Here is a 13749-nt window from a genome sequence, read left to right on the forward strand (position 1 = left end):
GAATCCACGACCACGGCGAGAGTCACAACGGACACCTCATCTCAGTTGAATCCCCTGCATGGCGGGCAGGCGGATCACTGTGAGTCAAGGTACCCAACACACTAGATGGAGGGGGCAAACCAATTCGCGAGGACGAGCCACGCGGGCTTTGCCATTTCGAGGAGGTCGCGCATATGCGGCATGCAACAGACACAACAGCCCGGGTGTACCTCAGTATGCGCCTGCAGCTTCTCGAGAAAGCGATCGCAGCATTTTTGTGACCTGAAAGGCGTCGAGAGAGGCGAAGGGACGGGAGTTGTACGGCTCGAAGTAAGGATAAATGATGCCAGCAAACCTGGAAAGACATTCCCCTCCATTCCCTCTGGCTTTCCATCTGGTCAGTGCATTCGGCCGAACTCCCTGAGTGTCCCGGTCCATCCCACGTGAGGTAAGGTACCTAGGTACCTACCCACCTTACCTAGGTAACTAGGTGCCTTAGCTACATTGCCTCTCTTAACTATACAGAATAGGGAACAAAACAAAAGCCTCTCTCACTGCACTGACACTGACAGGTAACCTAGGTGTGGTGCACCTCACCTTAACCACCTTACCTACCTGGGCGTGCCCGTCCCGTCCCCACCACACGCGTACAGATCAATCCCCAGTCGCGTAAACCGCGTTCACGCGCAAAACACTCAGGCAATCACCCGCCAGGGCCATCCTCTCAGTCAATCACTCCCACCCCGTTTCCCTGGTGCTGGTACCTTGTCCATACTGCCTGCCTTGTCAAAATCTACTCGTCAACATCTCTACCGACTGCACTCGCCGCAGATCGACTTTGCATGAGGTAGCAAATTCAATCTGCCGTTCTTGAAGATTCAATCAGATCAGATCCTACCAGCACATTGTTCGAGTTGCTTGCCGCGTTTGCTTCCAAACTACCGACGCCCGTCTTCCCGGCCTGCCCCAGAACGCCAATAACATCCAAAGCCCGCCTCCGTACCCTGAGAAAAAGAAGCGACCTTTGCATCTCATGAAGCCGCTTGGCAGATACCGTGGGAACGCGTCGAAATCCTCTTAGCCATGTATCTTCCACGGTCTCAGATATCCAAACTCTACCTTCACCTACAAAACACGCGACACCCACTATCACCACCCGTTCTCGTCCTCGTTGCGCTCGAGCCTGACGCCCTCTGCGCATGCCGAATCTTGACTCGTTTATTGAAACACGACTACATCCCCCACAAGATACAGCCTGTTTCCGGCTATGCCGATCTCGAGCGCGCCGGCCGGGACTTGGTCCAGCCCATGATGGAAACCCAAGGGGGGAGCGGAGGAGTCGTCGTCTGTCTCGGTGTTGGGGGCATGGTCGACCTGGGGACTTTGCTTGGGCTGGAGCCCGAAGGAGACGAATTGACCTTTGGCGGCGTTGAGGTCTGGGTCATCGACTCTCACCGTCCCTGGAACCTTGGCAATGTCTTCGGCGGCTTTCCTCTTGAGCCTGCCATTGATGAGGATGAAAGTCTTCAGGCACGCTGTCCTAGCGGAGTAGTTGCGGGTCGAATTGGGCGTGCCTATACACCAGGAAAGGGAGGGATCATTGTTTTTGATGATGGCGACATAGAGGACGACCTCACGACCGAAAAAGATGCATATCTGGCTCTGCTTGACATGCCCGAAATCGACGACGACGGAGAAGATCTTGGAGAAGAAGACGACGATGACGAGGATCTCTTTGAAGGTTCTGTTCATGCTGGCCAGAAAAGAAAAAGTTGGTCAGATCCGGACGAAGATTCCAGCGACACAGACGAAAGGCCACGGCAGCGCAGAAGAAGCAATTCTGTGAGTTAAACCCATTCCTGATCGCTCTTCATCACAGGACAGCTACTGACCGTAGACCGAATAGTCCTCGTCCATACCCTCATCGCCCCAGCGACCAGCTCACAGAGGACTAGTGTCTCTCCGTGACGCTGGCATGGTTCTGTCTAGCGACCCTCTGGAGCCCCCATCTGCTGCTCAACCACCCCCTGCACCTTCAGCGAGGTCCTTGCGACGTCGCCTGCTGCGCTTGCGCAGAGAGAAAGAGGGGGTCCTGCGAAAGTACTACAAAATTGGCGCCTCGTTTTCGGAACCCATATCTTCAATGATGTATTCGTTGGCGTCAGAGCTTGGCCGTGAAGACAATGATCTCCTTTGGCTAACAATTGTTGGTGTCACCTCCATGGAGCTCTATGGCAGGTCGTCTGCAGGCATTGCGGTCCCAGTCCGCAACTCAGACCGTGGGCAGGGTAACGGCTGGATGGGAGTTCGTGGCGCTCGCATCCGCCAACTTCTCAGAGATGAGGTTCGCCGTTTGAATCCTCCGGATGTCAATAGCTCCCGTACGTCGGCCGAAAACTCCGGTATCATTCCGACTACTGCCCGGAGCCCGGAGGACACGAGCATCAGGCTATCTCCAGAACCCAAATTCCTTCTCATTAGACATTGGAGTCTTTACGACAGCATGCTCCATTCGCCCTACCTATTTGCCCGTCTAAAGACGTGGAGTGAGACTGGCTTAAAACGGCTGCACAAGCTGTTGGCCAAGATGGGCGTGAGCCTTGTCCAATGCAAACAGAGCTACACCCACATGGATATGATGCTCAAACGTGAGCTTCGAGCCAAGCTCCTAAAATACGCTTCTCTCTACAACTTGGATGACATGGTCCCTGCGGTAGACACCGATGGCAAAGACCGCGCTGGCGCCAAGGATGGCTGGGGTTTCGTTCGAAGTTGGGGTTGGCGAGCTACACTGAGCGCACAGGATGTTGGTGTTGTCATCGGCGCTCTGCTAGAAGTCGGCAAACATGCAGATGGCACGGAGCTGGCTCATCCAATCAAAGATTCTCAAATCGAGGAAGGCAATGACGAAGATATTGTCAACGCACAGAGCGAAGAGTGGGTTAGCCGGTTCTGGGAAGCGTATGATGCCCTCGAAAAGTATGTACCCCATTGGATTTCATCGCGCATCTTGCTGCTAACAATCTCGCGCCAGCATCGATGATCTCAAGTCGGGGTTGCCGACTGCCCAATTTCTACACCGCGCCATTTATCGCACTGGCACTTCGCTCATAAATAAGAAACAAATCAAGCATCTGCGGGCGTTCCGCATGTGTGTGGTCAAGGAGGGTCCTGACGTTCCCGTTTTTGGTCATCCAGCTGCCCTTACCAAGCTAGCCCTCTGGATCGGTGAGGCTCTTGTGGAGCAGGAGAAGGATGCTACAGGTCGCCTCTCTCATGGCGGCCGCGGTACTCCCCTAGTTGTCGCTAGTCTGAACGACAAACGCGGCGTGTACCTCGTTGTCGGAACAGGCGGCGGCGGTGGGCCGGACTCGACCTTTCTCGACCGTGAGGCGGCAAAGAAACGAAAGGCAGCCAAGGACGAAAGGGCCAAACGAAAGGAGGATTCTCGGCGAAACCAGGAAAAGATTCGCGAAGAAAAAAAAGCTGCTCGCCGAGCGGCAGGGCAGGATGATGAGGACGATGATGAGCTCGATACCGAATCAGAGGCATCAGACGGGTCCGATTCGGACGAGGCCGAGGACGAGGACGGGCCCGCTAGAGACAGGGGATACGGCTTGAACCGATTCGGCTCCGCGTTTCAGGAAGTTGTCGCGGAGACCAACGCTCGGGTTCGAATTGACAGCTTTGAGCATTGCGTGGTGGAGGTCAAGAAGGAGGATCTAGGGGCATTCTTGGAAAGTCTAAGCATGAAAGCCGTAGTTGGTTAAAGAAAATACCAGCGCACAATGAGGCGGGCCAGGTGAGCTCAACTGAGAGACGCGGTGGTGGCTTGGGTGGTTTTTTTACTGGTGGACCAAGGCGTTTTTCGTTGATTTTGACGATGAAGGAACCGGCCTGGGAGAAACAAGCTTAACGAGACACGGGCATGGATCATTCATTCTGCTTTCGTAATTATCAAGTTTTTTGTCAACTCTTGCGGCATGACCAGTCTCAAGTGTTGGGTTCATGGCGTATTGGTGGCCCGTCAGATAATGCACCTTCCAATCATCGCTACCTATCCTGTGATGAGGATTCTTAGTGACCTGTAGTCTCCTCCGTCGACTTGTGTCTGAAAAGCTCCCGCCCCAGATCCGCAATCGAGGTCTTACTCGAAGAAGCAGATGCTCCCAAGGGCAACCTGCCAGCGTTTGGGACTTTGGATTTTCTGTGGCAAACCGGGGGTAATTAAAACAGTAAGCCCAATCAAAGGGCAAATCCTGACAATCCAAAGACAACGATAGGTTGACAGGCGTTGGGTTAAAAAGGGCCAAGGCGTGACAGCATCTCAGACGGGCCATCAACCCGGCTCGTCTTGCCGCGTTCGGTGCTATCGTCAGCACTCAAAATCCTGTCTCGTCAGCCACTCATGGAAAGGAAACTAGGCTTGACAGTCCCAGTCTCGAGGAACAGTTAAAATATGGCCCAGGCAGCTCCTGATCGCTTGCAGTCTTTGTTCGGACGTATGAGCATACGTAGGTCATCTTGTCATCTCCTCGATAGCTGACAGCATTTCTACCACCAACATTTGCGAAAAGAGTTGAGTTTTGATTATACTATCCGATCAGCATGACTGGCCAAGGGCCATGGGCCGACGGGCCCTTTACCCTCATTAGCAGTGCTCGTGTAGGATCTCAGGTATGTCTACAGAGACTCTTTGCTGTGGTGAGCGCTTGGCAATCGTCGAACTTGGGTTAACATTCTGTGCCCGGTTAGAAAGGCGTGAAGACCACCGGAGCTAAGCGCATGGCCGAAGACATGATCATTATCCACAACATGATCATCCGCATCATCAACACGGTCTACCTGCAGTGCATCAACGTAGAGAAGTCGCCGAGCGACGTCCGGGACTTTGTTTCGTACGCCATAGAGTGGGCAAAGATGGTGGAGGAACACCATCACACTGAGGAGAGGGATGTGTTCCCGGCAATCGAGAAGATGGCAGAAGCACCAGGGCTCATGGAAGCCAACATCGCCCAACATGAGGCCTTCACTGGCGGATTGCATGAGTACCTGAGCTATTTGGAGAAAGTGCAAAAGGGGGAAGGGGAGGGCGAGGAGGCGTACAGCGGAGTGAAGCTCAAGGGCATCATTGACTCGTTCATGCCAGGCCTTCGGCAGCACTTGAGTGACGAGATTGACACGTTGCTGAAGCTCGGAGAATATGATGTCGAATGGGACGAGTGGTTTGAGAGACTCATGAAAGAGCTGCTTAGCAAGAGCAACGACCCGGCGCTTAAGGTATGTACCAATTACGGTCTTGTTCCCCTCTCCCTCGGCACAGACGCGCGATGGATGGCTGACATGATGGCTTAATTGCAGACAACAACGATCCCGCTTCTTCTCACAAACCGAGACAAGTCGTTCGAGGACGGAATATATGCGTGGTGGCCAGCGCTGCCGTGGTTCGTCGTGATACTGTTCCGGTGGTTCTTCATCCCCACACACAGAAGCTGGTGGCGGTTTTCTTCGTGCGATGATCAAGGGATGCCTAAGGAACTGCCTTTTGCATGAAGACGTATGTAGACTGGGGCAGACTGTTCAGGTCACTGTTCATTGGGAAGGAGCCAAGCTGACGTCCTGTCTCCTACCATTGGCAGACTACCACACGTTCCTGCGCACCCAGGTGGCGGGCTGTGTTGTCGGAGGCCGCTTGGCAACTTGGACGTCGAGTGGGACAAGTCGCGTTTTGGTGGAAGGAGCGGGCCCCGTTCAGCATTTGGAAGCCCGAGGTAAACAGCTCTTTTTTCTTCGCCTTCTGCTCTAAAGTAGCGTGCCTAGTACTTTCGCCGTCGTAGAAAAGATAACCCCCACTTGTGCGAATGTTTCGAGGCTCCAGTACATGCCGCTGAGCAGATATCCAAGCGCAGTGTGGCTGGTGGCACACGCATGCAGTCCCGTCACCGTCACCGTCACCGTCACCGTCACCGTCCTAGCAGTTCAATAATAGTTGACGAGCCGCGCAGTGTCATCGAAGCTGTCGGGCTGCCTCCACCATATTGGACGGATGACACCGGCCACAGTGACCAGCTCGCTCTTTTGCTGCGGCGACTGCAGCGCGTATGAAAGAACGAAAAAAAAAGGGGGGGGAGGCGGGTAGCCTCAAATCATGCCTGCCTCACGTACCTACTTACCTACCTTAGTACCTAGGTACTTAAGATGAGGTAGGTAGCAGGCAAGCTCACCTGGGATAGGTGGATAGCTACTTCCCCCATAGCGTTGAAAGCCACTTCATGAGAGGTATCTCCACCTCATTCTCGCCTCGCTGACTGCCTGCCCAGCAGGCCGGGCACAGCATCTACTCTGCTACAGCTTCCTCGTTACAGGGTACCCGCCCCTCCTATCGCCGCCACCTCAGCTTACCTTACCTACCTACCTTAGGTACCCAGAGTTCCCGGCCTCAACCCTCAGTTCCCGTCAGGTCGTCGGGTCTGGTCCCCCGCCTGGCTGGGTTGGTCGCCTCCAGTGTCCCGTCCCCCCCAAGCATCCTGGGGCTTTATTTCTTTCCCCTCCCCCGCTTGTGACAACTACCACCATCACCTTGTTTGCCTGTATCCAGCCTCGCCGTCCTCCTCGTCTTCGTCAACGCGCCGTCCTCGTCACTTGCCTTAGCCAACAAACGGAAGAGCCTCCTTGCGCTTATCCTGGACACCCTGTTTTCACCTACTTTGTCGCGCCGACAACCTGACGCCGAGCCGGCCACCACCTCCGCAACCGCCGACGCTAATCATTCTCACACACGATCCCTCTTTGCGACAGACTCACTGCCGACTGAAGCCTATCGCGCACCGCCCGCTCGCACGATCCTTGACTCCCCTCCTGCATCTTTAGGATATCTCTCGCTGCGCCTTGTTCTCGGCTGCTAAGGCTTTCAAATAGCCATGGGCAAATCGTGAGTCGATCGCCACCCACCGGACAGTGCCGTTGTCCTCCGTCCTTCCCTGTTCTGTCACCATCATCGGCACGGAATCCCACCCTGCGGACCTTATAGCGAGGACTCCAGCACCTGCGTCGATTGAGATCATCCGAGACATGGGCTGACAAGCCGTTGTACAGCCAGTCCAAGCTTTCCCAGGAGCAGCTTGCTGAACTGCAGAAGTCGACCCATTTCGACAAGAAGGAGTTGCAACAATGGTACAAGGGTACGTTGGTCACAGTCCCCAAAATTCATCGCGCGCAAAACGAATCACGAATTGCCCGGAAAACATCTCCTCGTTTCCTCCCCTGTTTCCTCGGGGCGCATCGCGAACTTTCCGAGAACAAACGGTTCTGACCAGCAACCCAGGCTTTCTCAAGGACTGTCCATCGGGCATGCTCACTAAGGAGGAGTTTCAGAAGATTTACAGACAGTTCTTCCCGTTTGGCGATCCAAGTTCATTTGCAGACTACGTTTTCAACGTCTTCGACAGCGACAAGTCAGGAAGCATCGACTTCAAGGAGTTCATATGTGCTCTAAGCGTTACGAGCCGCGGAAAAATGGAGGACAAACTCGACTGGGCTTTCCAGCTGTATGATATCGATGGCGACGGGAAGATTAGCTACGACGAAATGCTCAAGATCGTCGAGGCGATTTACAAGATGGTCAGTTTGCGATGGTGCTGGTCCCATTCTCATCCCGTACCCTCCTCTCAGGAAAACTGCTCGGCCTGTCCCATGTTGCCCGCTGACAATCTCGGAACTAGGTTGGCTCCATGGTTAAGCTTCCTGAGGACGAAGACACCCCCGAGAAGCGGGTACGGAAGATTTTTCGCATGATGGACAAGGACGAGAACGGCAGTCTCGACATGGAAGAATTCAAGGAGGGTAGCAAACGTGATGAGACCATCGTATCCGCCCTGTCTCTGTACGATGGCCTGGTGTAAGTGGAGCTTTCGCTATGACTTGGAAGGTATTGTGGTGTTTTGCGGGCTAGGCGAGCTGTGCGAGACAAAGTGCGATTATTATTATTTTTTTCCTACCCGAGGCCAGGCAGGAATGGGATTCCAGTGATTTTACCGTGTTGTGTCTCACAATATCATCTTGACCAACACGCTCCACCTGATTGCTGGACCCAGGGCCGCTGGGTCCGTCGGAAACCCAGAATAGATGGTGGCCAGAACCGGCTGTCCTCAACATAATTACTGTCTGCCCGGCAGTCCCGAGTCGGCAAGACAGCCTTGAAAACAACCCGGGCCATCCCGGGCAGCAGCAGCTTGCGTGCGAAAACCACGGAATTCCAGCACTCGCTCCGTTATAGTTCTGCAAGAGCCTTAGCCCTACCTGTGACTGTGAAATACGAATTGCATTAACTGGTTTGGATTGAAAACAGGGGCCTCGATCGTTATTATGTGTTACAAAGTCGAATCGTGTACACTGTACTCCTGGATATCAAGCGTTTCGAAGTCCAACCCAACCTGTGGAAGAAGAAAAAAAAAGGCGAAAAAAACCAGAGACCTTGACAAATAACAAGTCCTACAGAACGTGAACTCAACCTGAAAACAAGCATATAGGTGTTTGACTAGTTGGATGAGCCGTACGCCTTTACCACCTCGGTCTTGTACTTATCCAAAATCTTCTTGCGCTGCAGTTTTTGGGCTGCTGTAACCAAGTCCTGCGAGAGATGTTAGCCATCCAAGAAGTTTTAGAGACAACCCGGGTCATTTATATAAACTCACGTTCTGGGGTGTCCATTCCTCGTCGGATAAGACAACTCCCTCAATGATCTCGATGCCAGAAAGACCACCCTGTCGGCCGGCGCTCTGTAACTCCTTGAGAACGGCGCTCTGCAGTTTCCGGTCATGTACGAGTCCTTCCAAAGAGGTGCCCTTGATCCCGATGCTCTCTGCCAGCTTCATCAAAGCAGGCTCGGCAGGAACTATAATCGCAATAGGCTTCGCCTTCTGGGCATCGGCATACACACAAATGTTGGCCACAAGTGCGGACGCACGATAAATGGATTCCAACTTCTCAAGGGCAATGTACTCGCCGTTCAAAGTCTTGACCAAGTTCTTCTTTCGGTCGATGAGCCTGAGGTGGCCGTTGCCGTCAAACTCACCGATGTCGCCTGTCTTGAACCAGCCATCTTCCGTGATAGCCTCTTTGGTCTCCTTAGGGTTGTCCCAGTACTCTTCCATGACCGACGGGCCGCGGATCCACACCTCGCCCTGAGGGTTCGGCTTATTGTGAGCGAAGTAGCCAGCCTCCGCGAAGTCAACCAGCTTGACCTCAATTGACGCAGGCATGGCTCCCATATTGTTGACGTTCCACTCCAATGGGTTCATGAGACAGCCCATGGCAGTAGTCTCGGTAAGACCGTATCCTATGATCATAGGCGCAATGGCCATGGAAATGAAATGCTGAGTTTCTTTGGCAATGGGTCCACCTCCGTTCATGCAAAGCTTGAGGCGTCCACCAGTCGCTTCTTTCAATTTCTTCAAGAACACAGTATCAACGAGGCTAGATCCCGGGAGGCCCGCATTCATTAGGCTCGTTTTCGTAGCCAAGGCATTCCAGAAGAGCGTCTTGACAACCGCACCGCTAGCATTGACCTTTGCGATGATGCCCTTCTTGACCGTCTCCCAGACTGCAGGGACGCCGACCATGACGGAGGGCTTGAACTCTCTGATATCGCCAGCACAGTTTCGGACCGAAGTATCGGACAATGTCTTGGGGTTGCCGTAGCCCATGGTCGACCCCCAGTAGAGACAGGCATTCTCGAAAACAAATTCAAGGATATGGGCGAGTGGGAGGTACGTCAGAAGACCATCGCCAGGTCCAATGTGTGGCTGCACGACGACACTGACACCGGCAACTGGAACGAATTTCAGCCATCAAGATGATCTCAAGATCTAGATTGGGAACATACCGGCGGCAACGACAGCCTTATGCTTCAGGGGGACACCCTTTGGAGAGCCAGTCGAGCCCGAAGTATACATAATACAGCACAAGTCCTCGGCAGTAGGAGGAACAGGATCGATTGTGTTGTCTTGGCCAAGCTGCCTCAGGTCATCGAAGCTAAGGATAGTGATTTGAGGGTGTGCAGACTTGAGCTGGTCGACGTGTGCCTGCTGAGCCTGGTTCTGGTTGTTCCAGATAACGTAGCGGATGTCCTTGGCATCGTTGAGGACATTCACGAGCGTAGGGAGAAGATGAGGGTCAAGGAAGATGGCCTTGGCGGCAGTAGCAACCATTGAGTATCTCAGACCTTGCTCGCCTAGAGTGTCATAGGCAGTCACGACAGGCATGGACTGAGAAGCGGCGGCATGGGACATGGCTAGCCAGTGCGCACTGGTGGCAGCGTAGATGTGGACGCGATCGCCCTTGGTCATGCCTAACTTGCGCAGGCCAGAGCCGAGCTGGAGGGTGAGTGTTTCGTACTCGTGGTAGGTGATGTACTCGTAAGGGCTCAGCTCGAAGTAGGTCCAGTCTTTGCTGACCTCTTGCTCCTCACCATCCACTATCTTCTTGATCTTCTTTGACTCGCGGTGGGTGGTGATGAGCTTGCGGGAACCCAGGCACTTTGCGTTCCCGTACTTCTCGGCGCTTGACTTGACTAGCTCGTATGTGGTGGTGATGTTGCCTCCGGGAAGGGTGATCAGGTCAGGAACAGCCTGGGGTAGGCGACGAGGTAACGTCTCCCCCTCTTTCGGAATTGCACCAGGCGAGGTGACGGAGAATGGGCCCTTGACCTGCATCCTGGGCAGGGTGTCGTACTTGGACTTTGGCGGCGAAGCCATTGCTAAAGTGAGCGTCTAGTTACCTGGATAAGTATTATGGCTGTGCGCAGTCGCTGCCTTCGGGAGCTCAAGAACAAGACGTGGACGGCGCGGACGGAAGCGACGGGTCGAGGTGGGCGACAGTAGGTTTCTTGGGGGAGGACGCCGTGAGCGCTTGGTAGAAGCTGAAGATGTTCAGATTGTGGAGTTTGGCGTTGGAAGGAGGCCTGCGTAGGAAAGCAGCTAAGGAAGGGGGTGGTCGGGGTATTTGTTGGACGGATGGCGAGAAGGCACAGGCAATGGGAAGGGAAGGCAAAAGGTGCCGTTAAGAGACGCCCGACACGCTCGTGGGAGCTTCTGGGGGGGTTTCTTGGCTCTTCCAACTTGCTTTGAAAGGGCGAGTGGATCTCCACAAAAGTGTGGCTCAAGCTCCAGGTCTAGCTAGGCATAGCGTGAAAGTCAGGTCGGGTTTGTACTCTACCTCCTGCTGGACTGTACTTTAGATACCTAGGTACCTGCCTACCTATGAAGCGTCCCGCGACTGCTGTGCTTTCCAATGTATCACTGCAGCCGCTGGCTACCTTACAGTAGGAACCTCCCATGTACCTGCCTGCCCACCGCAGTATCGACTACCTGCCTACATCCATCCATGGATAAGATGAGGCAGGTACCTCGGAATGGAAACACTCGTCGCGCCACAGTGGGTGCCTTCGAGTAATGAGCCTACACCACAAACAAACGCTATCGCGTACGCATTTGCTTGGGTGCTTTGAAAGTATGAACCAGAGAGTTAAGGGAAGGATCTATATATTTCACGAAGTACCAGGAGCCTTCAGGCCCGAAGCTTCCCTCCCTCACGCAGCTACGTACGGATACAGGCACAGCGGCGACACAGATGATGCACCGCAGCGCAGCGATGCGCCTTTGCGGGGTAGTATATTGCATCGTAGACCGGACGGTCCCCTTGTTTCGTGGCGTACGCCTTATCTGAACAATACTACGACATGAACCTGGAATGGCGTCGTAACTCGCTGGCCAAAAAGGTACCAAGTAGAGTAGGCAAGGTAGGGTACTGTAAGACACTGGATGAATCCACATTCCTGTCAAATCTGCGCATAGATCGAGTTACGCCTGGCAGCGGTAGTGAACGGATTTCGGCGGATAGACGATGTAGTACATCCTTCTCAAGGGCTGGAGCTCTTGGGTTTTCCCATGTCGTCTTTGGTTCACCATAACACAAAAAACAAATTGTACCCCTTCCCTCTACCACGGAGTTGCTTGTCTTCGCGTCGGGATAGGAAATGCGCCCGCCCTGTCCCTCTCAAGTGCTGCAGCCCGGGGAAATTAAGGCCAGAATTCGTCGTGGGATACCGTCACCAACAACAGATCCAAGCCTATTGAGGCCGTCGGAATAGTCGCAAAGCAAGGTAGCGGAATGCCACGCCTTGGCAACTGGGTTGGCGCGTTGCCAGTGATGCTTCTGGCCGGCCCTCCTCGCCTGCCCCAACGCTTTCCCCCGCGTCTTAGCCTCGCAATCCATATGTGACTGAGCTGTCCTGTGTCGGCTTCTTCACGTCCAGCCAAGCAACAAGCCTCTTGGCGCATTAACGTGCACCAAAGTATCCGTACGTGCGGTTCCGGAGTCCAATAGACTTGGCGTGGTTTGGTTGACAAACCCTTTCAGAGCATGGCTTGCTGAGAGCCACCACCAATACATCAGCAATGGAGAACTTACTGCTTCGCCCGACGAGGTTGTCGCGTGGCCTTTTCAGTGGACGACACAGCCACTATCACACACCTTAGCATGTGTTTTTTTTTTATGAATCTACGCCAGATACTGTTTGTCTCTTTTTCACGTAGGTAATGCTTGTGAATGCGGATTATCGTTGCAGACACTGCTGCATACAATACTTTTCCCCGCTGTACCTTCTACTTGCATGCTGCATTTATTACATATCTCCCCAGAACATCGCTGTGGTGCAAGTCACCGACTGACAACGCCCCGCTTGCCCGCATGTGAACTATCGATAATAGGTATCCTAAGAACGCACGGAACGTCAGTAAGACGCTCAAATTAGACCCCACTTGAAGCCCTCTCGACGGCATGCTTCGTTCATCTTTAACTAACGCATAACGTTCACAGTTGGAACCAAGCCGATGCTAGAAGACCCAGAGAACTTCTTTCCATGCATCCGCTCCCTAGACAGTCGAGGGAACAGTAACAAATCACAATGGGCTCCGCGCTAGTGGCTGCCAAGAAGCAGTTGCGGTCTGTCATGAGGGACAGGCTAGCTGGCGTAGCTCATGAGTCTATCAACATACAAAGTAAGCTGCTCACCTCTTTTGGAACGCACGTGCTCAGCTTCGCCAAAAGGCCGGACTGTCTGCGAAACTCTGAAGACATTTAAACCTTATGTGGAGGCACAGAGGATCAGTGTTTTCCTCTCAATGTCGTCCGGCGAGATACAGACGGACGACATTGTGCGCCATGCCTTGTCATCCGGAAAGCAAGTTTACGTCCCGTATCTTCACAAATCACCTTTTCCTTCCGAGGAGACGCCGCCCAGGGTCATGGACATGGTCCGTTTGCGCGATCTTCAAGACTACGAGTCGCTGCAGCCGGACAAATGGGGCATTCCCAGCATTGACCCGGCCACCATCGACCAGAGACAACGCGTCCTGGGTGAGCATGGAGCCGAATCCCCAGAATCCTCTTTCTTGGACCTTATGCTGCTCCCAGGAGTTGCTTTTGACATTGACCCCCAGTCAGGTTCGCTGCGAAGACTAGGCCATGGCAAGGGATTTTATGACCTCTTTATTCGACGTTACGCTGCTAAGTACAACAACATTTCGTCAGTAGCGACAAAGCCTCTGATGCTCTTTGGCCTGGCTCTATCAGAGCAATTTCTCTCCCAGGCGTCAGATAGCACAGTTCCCGTCGCACAACACGACCAGCCGCTCGATGGCGTGGTCCTCGGCAGCGGGGAGGTTAGGAGGCCGGCGGAAAGCTTCAAAAACCGCTGACAGTCCGCCGCAT

At 53.8% G+C, this 13749-nt stretch overlaps 5 protein-coding genes across 5 annotated transcripts; 4 read left to right on the plus strand and 1 right to left on the minus strand.

Moving 5' to 3' along the window:
• Window positions 1-2200: 2200 nt before the first annotated feature.
• Window positions 2201-3749, plus strand: CGCA056_v008493 (Cell division control protein 45-like protein; the record flags this gene model as incomplete). Its single annotated transcript, XM_037323740.1, has 2 exons — window positions 2201-2958; window positions 3014-3749. The coding sequence occupies 2 exons, from the start codon at window positions 2201-2203 to the stop codon at window positions 3747-3749; spliced, it is 1494 nt and encodes a 497-aa protein (XP_037178029.1).
• Window positions 3750-4587: 838 nt separating this feature from the next.
• ncs1 (Calcium-binding protein NCS-1) lies at window positions 4588-7880 on the plus strand (the record flags this gene model as incomplete). The annotated part of the gene is made up of 6 exons (XM_037323741.1): window positions 4588-4656; window positions 4735-5259; window positions 5341-5423; window positions 7075-7160; window positions 7304-7599; window positions 7701-7880. The coding sequence occupies 6 exons, from the start codon at window positions 4588-4590 to the stop codon at window positions 7878-7880; spliced, it is 1239 nt and encodes a 412-aa protein (XP_037178022.1).
• A 635-nt stretch (window positions 7881-8515) lies between these two features.
• On the minus strand, window positions 8516-10733 carry FAA1 (Long-chain-fatty-acid--CoA ligase 1; the record flags this gene model as incomplete). Its single annotated transcript, XM_037323742.1, has 3 exons — window positions 8516-8608; window positions 8673-9808; window positions 9863-10733. The coding sequence occupies 3 exons, from the start codon at window positions 10731-10733 to the stop codon at window positions 8516-8518; spliced, it is 2100 nt and encodes a 699-aa protein (XP_037178023.1).
• Window positions 10734-12516: 1783 nt separating this feature from the next.
• Window positions 12517-12934, plus strand: CGCA056_v008496 (uncharacterized protein; the record flags this gene model as incomplete). The annotated part of the gene is made up of 2 exons (XM_037323743.1): window positions 12517-12552; window positions 12845-12934. The coding sequence occupies 2 exons, from the start codon at window positions 12517-12519 to the stop codon at window positions 12932-12934; spliced, it is 126 nt and encodes a 41-aa protein (XP_037178024.1).
• A 226-nt stretch (window positions 12935-13160) lies between these two features.
• Window positions 13161-13736, plus strand: Y106G6E.4 (putative 5-formyltetrahydrofolate cyclo-ligase; the record flags this gene model as incomplete). The annotated part of the gene is made up of 1 exon (XM_037323744.1): window positions 13161-13736. One exon carries the CDS (start codon window positions 13161-13163, stop codon window positions 13734-13736), a length of 576 nt encoding a protein of 191 aa, XP_037178025.1.
• Window positions 13737-13749: the final 13 nt, after the last annotated feature.

Source organism: Colletotrichum aenigma, assembly GCF_013390185.1.
Source record: "Colletotrichum aenigma strain Cg56 chromosome Unknown KSG_Cg56_contig05, whole genome shotgun sequence".
Taxonomy (NCBI): Eukaryota; Fungi; Ascomycota; class Sordariomycetes; order Glomerellales; family Glomerellaceae; genus Colletotrichum; species Colletotrichum aenigma.